The 13,266-nt window shown below is 40.4% G+C and overlaps 2 protein-coding genes across 2 annotated transcripts in view; one reads left to right on the forward strand and one right to left on the reverse strand.

The window, feature by feature from the left end:
* The first annotated feature begins 345 nt into the window (after nucleotides 1–345).
* Nucleotides 346–12,460, forward strand: mkln1 (muskelin 1, intracellular mediator containing kelch motifs). Its single transcript, XM_029162486.3, has 18 exons — nucleotides 346–505; nucleotides 1,404–1,473; nucleotides 3,643–3,785; nucleotides 4,382–4,470; nucleotides 4,556–4,665; nucleotides 5,124–5,316; nucleotides 5,446–5,562; nucleotides 5,769–5,834; nucleotides 6,302–6,414; nucleotides 6,499–6,711; nucleotides 6,878–7,099; nucleotides 7,199–7,328; nucleotides 7,558–7,705; nucleotides 7,892–8,006; nucleotides 8,481–8,620; nucleotides 8,993–9,095; nucleotides 9,328–9,382; nucleotides 9,657–12,460. The coding sequence occupies exons 1-18, from the start codon at nucleotides 426–428 to the stop codon at nucleotides 9,776–9,778; spliced, it is 2,229 nt and encodes a 742-aa protein (XP_029018319.1). The 5' UTR covers nucleotides 346–425; the 3' UTR covers nucleotides 9,779–12,460.
* Nucleotides 12,461–12,545: 85 nt separating this feature from the next.
* The window catches only part of podxl (podocalyxin-like), a 9,309-nt gene continuing 8,588 nt past the window's right edge, over nucleotides 12,546–13,266 (reverse strand). The window contains 1 exon segment of the mRNA XM_029162364.2: nucleotides 12,546–13,266. This exon segment is cut by the window's right edge and continues 703 nt beyond it. The gene's annotated coding sequence lies outside the window, so the exon portion shown is untranslated.

The following is a 13,266-nucleotide window of genomic DNA, read 5'->3' on the forward strand; positions in this document are numbered from 1 at the left end:
GATAAGGCAAGGGTGGATAGAGCACAACAGAAGATCAAAACAAACCCCCTTCAGAAAGTAATTTGTTTCCTAAGACAAACCTTAATTACTTGTATAGCTTTTCTGCGGGGTAATTAATTATGTTGCACTAATGGAACACTGTGTGACAATGTTGTTGAAGATGTAATATTTCAGAATGGGGTAGAATGGTTGCACTTATTCCACTGGCTGCCATGTGTTGATACGTTTCTGTTCTTAATACACAAATATCTAAATATTGAATATATAGACATATATTTTGACGGGTTTCTGTGATTCTTGTTACGGTTCCGCTTTTGGCTATTGTCAAGTTGCCAGGTCTGGATTCAGACCAGACCAGGTGTACTGTCTCTTTAAGCCTGTCGCGGCACTGTTAGCCTCCCGCTGCTTGTTTTTTCTGCAACAAAATGGCTGTGGTTCTTGAGAGCAGAATTCTCACTTTCAGCGTTTTTAAATGGAGCTCGTATTCGTCTACATATTTACCCGAGTGAGTAACGAGCACAGACACTGACCCATCGTGTGCGTTGGGGTTCTTGGGCGCTCGTGGCCTTTTTATTGCCTCGGTGTTCCTTTAGCCGGCCGAGCTAGCGTTAGCTTAGCGTTAGCTTAGCGTTAGCTTCGTAGAAGCACCAGAGGTGTTTACGTAGCCGTCTGCTGGCGAAGCGATGGCTTTTCCAAGACGGGGAAACACGGTTTAAATTATATTTATGGATGATTGAATTGTCTTGCTAGTTTCGGCCAGACATATGAATACACAAGAATTTGTTTCTGCTGCAAGCGTCCCCCCATTTAGTCAGTTTTCTACGTTTAAAGTATGGTTGTTTTGGATCATGTTACTAGTAAATTATATGTAATGCAAGCTTGTTACCAAATCTAAGACGTCAGCGTCAAACCTAAGTTGAATTTAAAACACTCCACTTTAATATGCTGTCCAGTGAAGTTCAGTCCGGTGTCATATCACGAATGTCCACATTCGCTACTTTGACGTCAGCTGGCAGATTTAGCTAACGCTAACTAGCGTTAGCTCTAGAGGTCCTGCTTTAGCATGAACAGGCGGCTAACGCTAATCTGCTTGTTTACCTTCAGACTGGAGGTGCTATAAGGAAATCTAGTGAAGCATTCCAGAAGTCGGATACACACAAACTCTCCTAAATGTCATACTCTCCACGTGAATTCATAGTTTTATAGCATTTACCTGTTGCTGAATAGGCACTGCAGGTAGCTATGGCTAACGCCGACGTTAGCAAAGTAACAGCTGTGGACTGCTCGCATACAGTAACGCGAATGCAATAACAATGTAACAGACGTACATATTCTGTAATTTAGCAACATGCTAAACGGGTTGTTCTGCCATAAATAAAGACTCCTTGTGTTTGTGTTTTTAGAAACATCTTGGTGGACAAACCCAATGACCAGTCCTCCAGGTGGTCTTCTGAGAGCAACTACCCTCCACAGGTAGGTCCACTGCTACTCGGACAAACTGCATCTTCATTCTGATTAAAGAAGCTACTATCGTAACTATAGCTACCTGTGTCAGATTTCTCAGACAGGTTATAGTTTGTGGAGGAGAGGCGTTAGGATGGGTCTCTAGAAAAGTAAGGCTAGTCGTGTAGCAACATTGCTTTTTTCTTTCAAACCTTTTATTAGGGCAAGTGTTGCTGATGTTATTGGCCAAGCATCAGCTGAACCCACGTTGAGATAGGCTGTTTGCTTTGATTCCGCTGTCTACCTTGTATGTCAGAGTGCAGGTGTTCCTGGTTGTGAAAATGTCTATCCATACATCTTTCTTTTAGGGAAGGCTTACTGCAGTAACCTTGGCCAGTGCAGTCTTGTGCTAAATTACATAAGTCAGAGTTGCTGTATAGAAGCATCTCTCCCTGTCAGTTTTTAATGTTAAGTTTAGTGAGAGTAAGACTAGATTATGCTATTTATGATCGCAGCATTGGTTTCTAGGCGTATGTCAAACTCCATTAATGGAAATAAACAATAAAGTTAATCCTTTGAGGCATAGTTTTTTTTTTGCAAATTGTACATTGCAACTACATACAACAGAAATATTTTTGAGGGGAGTCTTCTCAACATTGTACTGGTCTGAACTGCCTGCCGTTTTCGTACAATTAAAAACAATTGTTCTCCTTGAACTCAGTGACTGCTGGAACGATGTGGCACGGAGCCCCAGTTTGAGGTTGAATCTGAAAGTTAGTGCCGTATACCAAGAGGAAATGAAGCATTTCAAAAGCATGTTTAACCATTCAGCCCATGGAATTGAGTATGCAAGTGTCAGAATTCTCTTTATATTTGTCTGGTGAACTGAATCTTAAATCTTACATCTTTATTTCACATACAGTAGTTTTGCAGTAATGACACAGATGGCAAACTGACCCTAATTCTATTAAACATCTACTAGTTTGTAGATTGAAAGATGTGCAAAAGCAATTGATTATGAAAAATATAGCCTTGATTATTATTTGGCAACCATTCACTTCAGCTGTGTCCTTGTCTGCAGCGGTTTGATCTTGTGAAAAACTGAATGGTGAGTCGTGCATATACATGGTAGAGAAATCTCAACTTTCCTCTGAATCAGAGGAATTCATGTTTTCCTCTGTAACCAGGTTACTTAAGTTTATGTTAATTTGGGTTGGATGCTGAAAAGCCAGCTGACTTTCACTTCGTTTTATTATATTATTACTTAATCATCAAAGTTGTGCTGGAAATGTGAGACGCGGCCAAATGCTTAACAATAGCTACAAGTTGATTTAGTTAAAACTAAATGACTGTCTAAAGGAAATGGCTGATATTGAATTCCCTTGATTTTCATTTCCAATTTAGAAATAAAATGAATCCTATAACTCAGATTATTTTCAGGTCGGTGTGAAAATATCAAATGTTGCCAACTGTCAACTATTGAACCTAAGTGTATTTTAGCAAAAACTATAACTCAAAAGAACATAATCTTTTTAATTAGCTGTATAACCAAAGATGCTACAGGCAAATTTAAGACACACAAAAGAGCTTGATTTGAAATCAGTGCCTGGAGTGGAAGAGGTCTCATGTGGGAAAGAAAAAGCTTTGGGGGGGGGCATGTTTGAACGAAGTAAATACAGTCCTGATTTATTAAAAGCAGCTCATATATCTTATCTTCATTGTGAATGTCCAAATGTTGGCACGTGTTGTTCATAACAAACCAGTACAGTAGTACAATCTGTGCTCAGCAGCAAGCCTACAAGATTTCTTTGTTGCCAGAGACAGGAAATATGGGTCACAAGAAGGATTTGGCCCTCTTCCATCACCCATATACAACCAAATTACCAGCACGGATTAGTAGATGATATCCTTAAATGAATCATGAAAGGAGCTTGTTGGGGAAAATAAGGCTTTTTTAATGACAACGCCTGATGAGATACACAGAAGTTATTTTGGCTATTTTCTATTTACCCAGAAGCCTAATGATAACATTATATGCAACCCTTAACATTGGTGTCAAAAGTTAATGCAGAGTTTCCAGGTCTTTTACAATAAAACAGAAAAAACGTAGCTACCACTGAGAGCAGTTATTGACATGGTGGACAACTTGTCAGTCTGCTCTTGTTAACTTACCATCACTCTACTTTTCTCACTTTCTAGTTTTTAATTTTGAAATTGGAGAGGCCAGCAATTGTTCAGAGCATCACCTTTGGGAAGTATGAGAAGACGCACGTCTGCAACTTGAAAAAGTTCAAAGTTTTTGGAGGGATGAGCGAAGAGAACATGACGGAGCTTTTGTCAAGGTGAGATGCTCAAGACATGCCAGTCTAAATACATTGCGTGTCAAATGTATGATAGATTGTGATCTTTGAGCTTTTTATTTAGCTTTGTTTAGGAACAAAGCTCTTTATGAGAAGGAAGCTCAAGCATGATCTGAATATTTTGCAACATTTCTCTTGAAACGATATGTTGCAATGTGGATCAGTATGTGTTGCAGTTGTGTATACTTCTGCAAACTATAGTGGAAATTTTTCCAAAGTGAAAGAAGATTCACATCTAAAGTATTTAAAGCTAAAGCTTCTTTAGTTTCTTATTGCTGCATCAATTGATTCAACAGCAAAATGAATCTATAGTGAAAAAAATGATCCTATATGGATGGTGCACAACAGTTATTTCAATAATTGGTGAATCACACTAAGCATTTATATCGTCATCACACAGACAGTCCGCTTGTTAAAAGAAAAGGCTGAGTCAATCTTGGCAGGATATTTGGGTAATTGCCAGAGTTGGACTACTCTCCTAAAGTACCAGCATATACTGTAGATGATGTTGCTATCTCAACCCATGAATGCAATTTGTGATACAGCTACATTGTCTTTGTCTGTCTTTCCTCTGCCAGTGGCCTTAAGAATGATTACAACAAGGAAACGTTCACCTTAAAACACAAGATAGACGAGCAGATGTTCCCTTGCCGATTTGTCAAAATAGGTAAGAACTGATGGCAATCTGACAAAGTGTGCAGTGTTGCTTTTGCACTGTTTCCACTCTCAATGATCTGTCCTCTGTGTCTCAGTGCCTCTTATGTCTTGGGGTCCCAGTTTTAACTTCAGCATCTGGTACATTGAGCTGCACGGCATTGAAGATCCCGATGTTGTGCAGCCCTGCCTTAACTGGTACAGCAAGGTAAGTGCCCTTTGGTTTCTGGGCACTGAAAGAGAGCGTTACAGATTACAGTACTGCATCTGTAATTATTGGAATGAACTGAATTAATCAGTTCCTGGAGAATTTAATGGCAGCAAGAAGTTCTGCGGTGCCCCTGAGAAGAAATTCACTATGGTTATTAAAAAAAGAAAATCACGGCTCCTGTTTTTCTTTAATCAGATCATTGTAGAAAATTTCAGTTTGATAGATGTGATTTATTTGTAAGTAAACGAGATGATGCATAAAGTATGCAACTAGCAGTAGCTTCGAAAGACTAGGTGAAGTAAATGATTGATTTTGGTTCTAATTACATGTTAACAGTCTGTAAGCTCTGTAGTGCTGATTGATTGGCATGTTTCCCATTAGGGCGTGTGTAGCCGACCGCGGCTGATTGATTGTGGGCAGATTCAAGCATAGATCTGTTTCCTCTGCCCTTGCAGTACAGAGAACAGGAAGCCATTCGCCTTTGCCTCAAACACTTCAGGCAGCATAACTACACAGAGGCCTTTGAGTCGCTGCAGAAGAAGACTCGGATAGCGCTGGAGCATCCCATGCTGACCCACCTGCATGACCGTCTGGTTCTGCAAGGAGACTTTGATGCCTGTGAAGAGCTCATAGACAAAGCTGTGAGAGGTATTGCACTTGACATGGTGAAACCGAGGTCAAAGGGGTCATTCCTTAATTGAATGTAGCTTTTTTGCTTTCTTTTTAATGATCCTTGTGTCTGGTTTCTGCCCTGTCTAATCCGTGTCTCTTCACTAGATGGTTTGTTTAACCAGTATATCAGCCAGCAGGAGTACAAGCCAAGGTGGAGTCAAATCATCCCAAAGTGCAACAAAGGTACAAGCGCCCAAGAAATCAACCGAGACGACTTGAACAGTGAGATCATCTATTCAAGCGGGAAATCTTCCCGATCCGTCAGTCGCACATTTGAGTACACTGAACATTTGACGTCATAGCTAAACCACTGCTGCCCTTTTCTTTTTTTTCTTTGTTACCTTCCACCCTCCTTCCACTCTCTGTTACTCTCCCATCTCTCATCCTCACACGCTGGCCATGTCTCCTCGTCCTATTCCTCTTTGCAGGTGACGGTGACGATAACAGGCCTGGGATGCGGGGAGGACATCAAATGGTCATTGACATCCAGACGGGTGAGGACCATGCAGCCAGTGTTCAGCCAATGCTGGGACTCATATCATCCTACATAGACTCAGAGAACAAAGCTCATTACCGTGTATTCCAATCATCCCCTTGCATCCAAAGGCACACTCCTGATGATATCACGTCAGTGCAACCATTTAATTACCACCACCATTTGTCATAGCTTACTTTGACAGACACACACCTGAAGGGTTTAGTGAGTTTGTTTTAAATAGTTACTGACTAATTTAAAATGTTTAGACTCTCCAAGCGTTTGTACTTTTATTAGAATTACTACAGCAACCATGTAATTTCCTCCGGATACTTTCCTGGCACAAAATAAAAGCTAATTTCATCATACATTATGATGTCATGTCTGTCCATGCCACATTCCCCAAGGCTTGCTTGATTTTTTGTGTTGTGTAACTTTCGTTTGTCCACTTGCTGAGCTGTTTGTTTGTGTGTTTGCTTGCTGCAGAGACTGTTTACCTTTTTGGTGGCTGGGATGGGACACAGGACCTGGCTGACTTTTGGGCTTACAGTGTTCAGGAGAATCAGTGGGCCTGCATCTCCAGAGACACAGAGAAAGAGGTGAAACTCAGAAACAAATTTGACAGTCATGTGGAAGTCACGTAGCGGGTCAGGTTTTCACTTACTGTCCTCTGTGTGAACCAGAGCGGTCCCAGCGCTCGTTCCTGCCACAAGATGTGCATCGACTCCCAGCGGCGCCAGATCTACACACTGGGCCGATACCTGGACTCCAGTGTCAGGAACAGCAAGTCACTAAAGAGTGACTTCTACCGCTACGACATAAACGCCAACACCTGGACGCTGCTCAGTGAGGACACCTCAGCAGATGGAGGGCCAAAGTTGGTGTTTGACCATCAGGTATACGTGAACTTAGTACTGTAGTATAAATTCACCTGATAATGTCATTATTGTTGACATTTACACTATATTTTAAGTTCTTCAATCTGTATAAACTATATAAACCCTGACAATGCTGACTTTGTCTCTCGCCCTCTTTGCTTCCCGCTCTCTGTTCCTCCCGTAGATGTGCATGGACTCTGAGAAACATATGATCTACACTTTTGGTGGTCGCATCCTGACATGTAATGGCAGCGTGGAGGACAGTCGGACTTCAGAGCCTCAGTTCAGCGGCCTGTACACCTACCACTGCCAGGCCGGAACGTGGAGTCTCCTGCGGGAGGACTCGTGTAACGCTGGGCCAGAGGACATCCAGTCCCGCATCGGACACTGCATGCTTTTCCACACAGTGAGTCCAGGAAACCAATCCAAATGTGACTTTTTGTCTCTCCTTTGTCTTTGGTGTAAGGACAATTTCATACAATCCAACATTTTCTTTTTGGCACAGAGAAACCGCTGTCTATATGTGTTTGGAGGTCAGCGGTCGAAGACATACCTCAATGATTTCTTCAGTTATGATGTAGATGGAGATCATGTGGAGATCATATCTGATGGCACCAAGAAGGACTCTGGCATGGGTGAGATTTTAGATTTAAAATCTTGAACAAAAACCATTATTCACATAGCTCTTTTGATCCAGTGATTTGGATCTGACAATTAGGTTTTCTCCTTTTGTTGTCATGCAAGCACTTTTAGCTTTGGGTAGTTTGACTTGGCTTTGTTTTTTATTGTGTCAGGTTTATATACCTATTGACTTGGTTATTGCAAACTCACTTATGCTTATATTGTCTACTGCCCTCTTTTCAGTGCCAATGACAGGCTTCACCCAGAGAGCCACCATTGATCCTGATCTCAATGAAATCCATGTGCTCTCTGGGCTGAGCAAAGACAAGGACAAGCGGGAGGAGAACGTCCGCAACTCATTCTGGATTTATGACATTGCCCGCAATAACTGGTAGGCAGCAGATTGGAAGATGCACGCTGTTCTTGGGGCTGAGGTTTCTGTGATTGTTGCTGCAAGGAGTGCATACAACCACAGGAAATTACTTTCTCACACACACCAGCATGCTCACCACAGTGGCAAATGCATGGGCACAACACATTTGAACTTCTTCATGCATGTGTACATGTTCCTGCTCAGGTCCTGTGTGTACAAGAATGACCAGGCAGTGAAAGAGAACCAGAGCAAAGCCCTGCAGGAGGAGGAGCCATGTCCACGCTTTGCACACCAGCTGGTCTATGATGAGATGCACAAGGTAACACACAGCACATATACAATTTGTTTGTACACAATCACACAGTTCTACACAAACATTCATGGTATAGCTCTAGTTTTTTCAGACACTCAAGTTACCAGATCTCCTTATTACCTTGCATATGGCTAAATAAGCTTAGCATTTAGATTTTATTTCTAGCTCTTTGTTGTTAGTCTAACAAGCTTGTTGCCATTGTGTAAATTACATAGACTGTGACAGACCGATGCGATTAGGAATGGGTACAACAAGGTCGCTAAGCAACCAAACACTCTAGGAAGTGACAGGTGTACAGCTATGAGTGATACCAGCCTTAAGTCTTGTTAAAGGAAGCGTCTTAATGCTTCATTTAAATGCATGTTATGGGTTTTGCTTAAGCCAATGCTTTTGTTCGCGTTGGAAGTGTTTTTTAGTTTTGTTTAGTTAGTTACAATTTGTTAAAAGGTGGAACGGAAATTGGATATTTAATGTTTCCAGGTGCATTACCTGTTTGGAGGGAACCCTGGGAAGTCTTGTTCTCCCAAGATGCGTCTGGATGACTTTTGGTCTCTCAAACTGTGTAGGCCTTCAAAGGAGTATCTGCTCCGCCACTGCAGATACCTCATCAGGAAATACAGGTGTGCACATTTTTTTTTAACTCTAAGCATTTTATCTAAATCCCCTGTTGCTACTTTCAGTACTGATACCCTAAACAAAGCAGTCAAATTTGTTTACTCTGCTGAAAAGCAGTCAAATGGCATTCACATATTTGAACAGAGGGCATTAACTTAACTAGTAGCAATATATTTAACAGTGACAACACCAAATATTACCAGGAACCTATAATACTCCACTAGTCCAATCTGTCAATTTTAACACAAGTCATTGCTGCTTGTTTGTTGCCATCTAGTGGTTGGTCGTTACAACTGCATCCATATTGAGGCTATATTGTAGTCACCATTTGTGTTTGTAATTTATTTTTATTTATTTATTTTATTTGGATCTGTCAGGTTTGAAGAAAAAGCCCAGTCAGAACCACTAAGCGCACTGAAGTATCTTCAGAATGACCTGTCGCTTACTGTGGACCACACAGACCCTGATGAGACCAAAGAGGTATGAAGTTGTCCTTAGCTTTACTGAACTTATCCTGTGGGTGTTGTTTTTGCTCAAGAAATGTTTCTGGCATCAGTTCAGGAAACACAAATAGAGGATTAATGAATAACATACAACGTACATAATTGGTTTTCAAACATCAAGTAGCGTGTCTGAAATTGACACGTGACAAGTTTTAGGTTTGTGGTTCATCACATGTAGAAGTAAATCAGATGTTTCTGTTGTGCTCCAGTTTCAGCTTCTGCCCTCTGCTCTCTTCAAGTCCAGCTCTGACTTCATCCCTCTGGGTAAACTCCTCCTGACCTCTATTCGTACTAAACACTGCATGGATTGTTTGTCCCCCAGACTTGCAAAAATTAGATTCTCTGTCTACACGAATGTTTTAGACCGGAGCCTTTTTTTCTTATTGATCAAACTGCTTTTGGAAATTGTAAGCAGTTTCATTATTGATCAAATTGCTTACAATTTCACAAAGTCACTGAATGAGATTATTCAACATAAATGAAATGGCAGAAATTGTTTTAAATCATTTAATGTTAAAGTCGATGTTTCTCTCTTCAGGTTTCTCAGACGTAGACCAGACGTACGCTCAACGGACACAGCTCTTTGACACACTCGTCAACTTCTTCCCGGACAGCATGACACCACCCAAGGGCAACCTGGTAGACCTCATAACGCTCTAGTCGCACCCACCATGTCCCACTGGACAGACTGAACGTCACCCACACACCCGCTGGAGCGGAGGAGACAGAGACCTCTTATTTTTCTAATCCGCACTGCATTGGTGGGTGTACAATTCATTTGGGGACAAACTCCCATCTGCATCACACTGACCTGCTGCTGTCACAGGCTGCGCTACAAGGTGGCACCACTCATAACACATGCACAACATTGTGATATATGGACATGAGACAAATGAAGCAGGTGTGTGCATGTTTTCCCTGTTCACCGCCTACAAACACACACCTTCTGGTTTAACTCCACCAATTGTTATTGTGTTTCTCTGCTTGATGGCGATCTCTCCTCCTGGAAACGTTAAGGCTAAAAACATTGTAACCGTTTTTACATTTGTGCTTTGTACGCACACAAAGGCCAACTCAGCCGACTACAGGAACCTATCCACATCTAAGGCCAAAGCCAATGACATGACAGCCATTCCAGCCAGCTGCAAATGCAAAGTTTTACTGGTACTTAAGTTATTGAAGGGCAGGGCAGCGTGAGCCAGGAAGGGAAACCACTCTCTTCACCCAGCTTCTGTTGTTTCTCTTGCTTATCATATATGACTTTAATGGCCAATAAGGTGCAAATGTATGAACAACAGAGGAACGAGTCCAGAGGAGTATATTATAAGATCTTGGTTTTGGTTGTGATCCCTGTAAAAGTGACAGATAAAAGGAAAAAAACAAAAAAGTGAGCCCTTTCCTTAATCATGAAATATAGCTAATTTCTAAGTAGTGTACAGAATATGTAAATATACATAGAATTTTTTTTTGTTTTTCAACCCCCTGGATAGAATAGATTCTTTGCTGAATCACGTTCCTTTTTTTGTGTGTCGTCTTATGGAAACAGTTTCTGGCACTAATTGGTATAACCCTCATTACTTATTAAGAGAAAAGTAACTGCTGTGCCTATGAATGAAGTGCAGGTGTGACAGTTACGCTGGTCGGGGTGGCATTCTTTCAGTGTGATAAATAATACATTTTTTCCCTCAAATTGGAGTCATTGGCCAGTTGCTTGAGACTGAATATTGCTACTTGACTCATTTAAGTACAAAGCTAGCAGACCTGGGCTTGTTTGAGTGGAGACAGAAGCTGCCTGCGCTCTGTGCTAAGTGGCTGTTTGGTTGTTTAAATGGTTGCCAGGACGAGCACCTGAACGTTTTCCATGAGCATCATTAGCCTCCACTTATTTATTATATCTGCCGATACTTGATTTATTCCTGTAGAAAGAATGTAAAACTGCTGATTTGTGAGGCCGATGAATAATTTGATTCCACCAGTACTGGATGAAATGGGGAAAGTACATTGCACTGGTAATCTGAGCAAATGGAAGCAAGCGTTCCATGAATGAACCGATAGAAAGGGGGCCGTGTCTGAGTTTGCCAGCTGGCAGGTAAACAAATATCAGATCCTGCTGAAGTCTTCCATCAGGAGCTTAAGGGTGAGGCCTCGGCTACAGAGGAGGAACCCTCCCACATTCATGGACAGTTGACCTTGAAATGTTTACACCTGTGTATCTGCTGTAAGACCTGGAGTCATGGGGGTCCATGCTCACTTCTGGTTTCTTGTTTATTGTCTTCCATGAGGGTCAGTCAGACGGTAAATGCGTCACCCCCCCGTCAAAGTGTGACCACTAACGCTAGTCAGTCAGACAAAAAGAAAGAACCCTACTATTGTCTCCACCACCACCGATACATTGTCATGCAGGTCAGAGAACATAATGTTAGTGTAATAAGACATTAAAGATAATGCAAAATGAGTTTTCTTTTTTTTTAAACACTATTTAGATTGTGGACTCCAAGTGAAAGTCAGGATTTGAATTGCAGATGACAGACTTTAATTTAAATGAACTCCCCTATTTGGCCTTTTCTATTCAGTAATTTGCACTTATTTTGAAATTGAAGGAACATACTGGAGTTTTTCAACATGTGCATTGATATTTAGTGCATAGTTGAGAGTAACATGAACATTTAAATCTCCAGATCCAAACCATTTGATTTGTGCATCTAATTTGAAGCAGTGGTACAGTCCTTTTTAAGTGTGTGCCTTTCGTCTGACTTTCACGTGGAGTCTGGGTTTAATTTATTACTGACGACATCTCATTTGGTTTGTCCCCGTTGAGTTATTTAAGTTCACGTTTGTCGCAAATAAAAATCAGCTTAAGGAAGTCATGTATTTAAAGCCACGTGCACCATGCGTTTATGTATGTTTTGCCCATATTATAGCAGCCCTAAAATGTAAACAGATCTTGTTATTAAAAATATAATAATGTATAGCACATTGAAAGCTGTTAGATATTGATGAGTTTTAATATTTTGACGTTAATGGCTCATGATGCTTGCTGTAGCATTTGGTTTTTGTTTGTGCCAGAACATATTGTGAGACTTGAAAGCACCTTCATATACAACACAATGCCAAATATTTAGCTCTTGGGGTAAATTTCTTAATACGACAAAGTTCACTGTATGGGAGTTTTTTTTTTTTCTGTCTTTTTACTTTCGACCCCTCAGGAGTTTACGTCTGGTACTCTCAGATCAGTAAGCACTATTCTGTGGATACAGGTAATGGAGAAAGCCCTGTAGTATTGCATTGTATGTAATGTAAATATAATTAATAAAGATTGTATTTTGTTCAGGTTTTTCCTAACTGTTGCCCGAGTACTTTGTCTGCTCTTTAGTGGCCATATGTGCGTAATTAAAACATTTGTGCGCCAGAAGAAAAATGCACAAAGCAGAAAAAAACGTCCTTTATTTGTAAATTTGATCAGATTAAAAAAAATCAACAATTTTACATTTTCCAGTGTGTTAGACTCCTGCCCTTTGTTTTTTATTATCGTTAAACAAACCATAAATATATCAAATACTTGTAATGAACATGGTGAAAATGAAACAGCTATAATAAAGTGGAACACACAATAAAAAACACACACAAATACTGACTTGTAGTGACCAAGGTGAAGAATGTGTATATTGTGAAAGTGATAATAAATGTATGTTACCTGATTTGTAGAAATACTGAACAAAACAAATTAAAAACAAAAATCTGAGTCCAGGTTCTTCAGGAAGAGTTCTAATTTTTGACTCGGACTCTCCAGCAACTGTATTTCAGCATATAAAGCAATTCTATGGGATTTAGGAATACTACTTTCAATGTATTAAACAACCATTAACATACATCATTTCGATCATGTGACATTACGTACTTCTTCTCAGTGACCAGGAAAACCAGCAAATATTCCCTGGTACTTCACCTGTATAGTACAGATAGTGTAGTTTTGATGTTTCCTTAATAATCGTTGACTCATGCTAAGAAAACTGTTTAGTTTATTCATAAAAGCGCAGCTGGAGTATTTTTCTTTAAACATCAATCATTTTAATCACATAATACTTAAAATAACTCATCATGAGATGAAAAGTACACATAACACAAAATATACTTGTGGTATGACCCAT

This window comes from Betta splendens, chromosome 9 (genome assembly GCF_900634795.4).
Source record: "Betta splendens chromosome 9, fBetSpl5.4, whole genome shotgun sequence".
Lineage (NCBI taxonomy): Eukaryota > Metazoa > Chordata > Actinopteri > Anabantiformes > Osphronemidae > Betta > Betta splendens.

Bases quoted from the DNA above. Each gene is read 5' to 3' on its own strand.
- mkln1 (XM_029162486.3), top strand. From the start codon at position 426: ATGGCTGTGGTTCTTGAGAGCAGAATTCTCACTTTCAGCGTTTTTAAA. The intron at 6,712-6,877 runs GTATACGTGAAC...TTCCTCCCGTAG, and splicing joins AGTTGGTGTTTGACCATCAG to ATGTGCATGGACTCTGAGAA. The intron at 8,621-8,992 runs GTGTGCACATTT...TGGATCTGTCAG, and splicing joins TACCTCATCAGGAAATACAG to GTTTGAAGAAAAAGCCCAGT.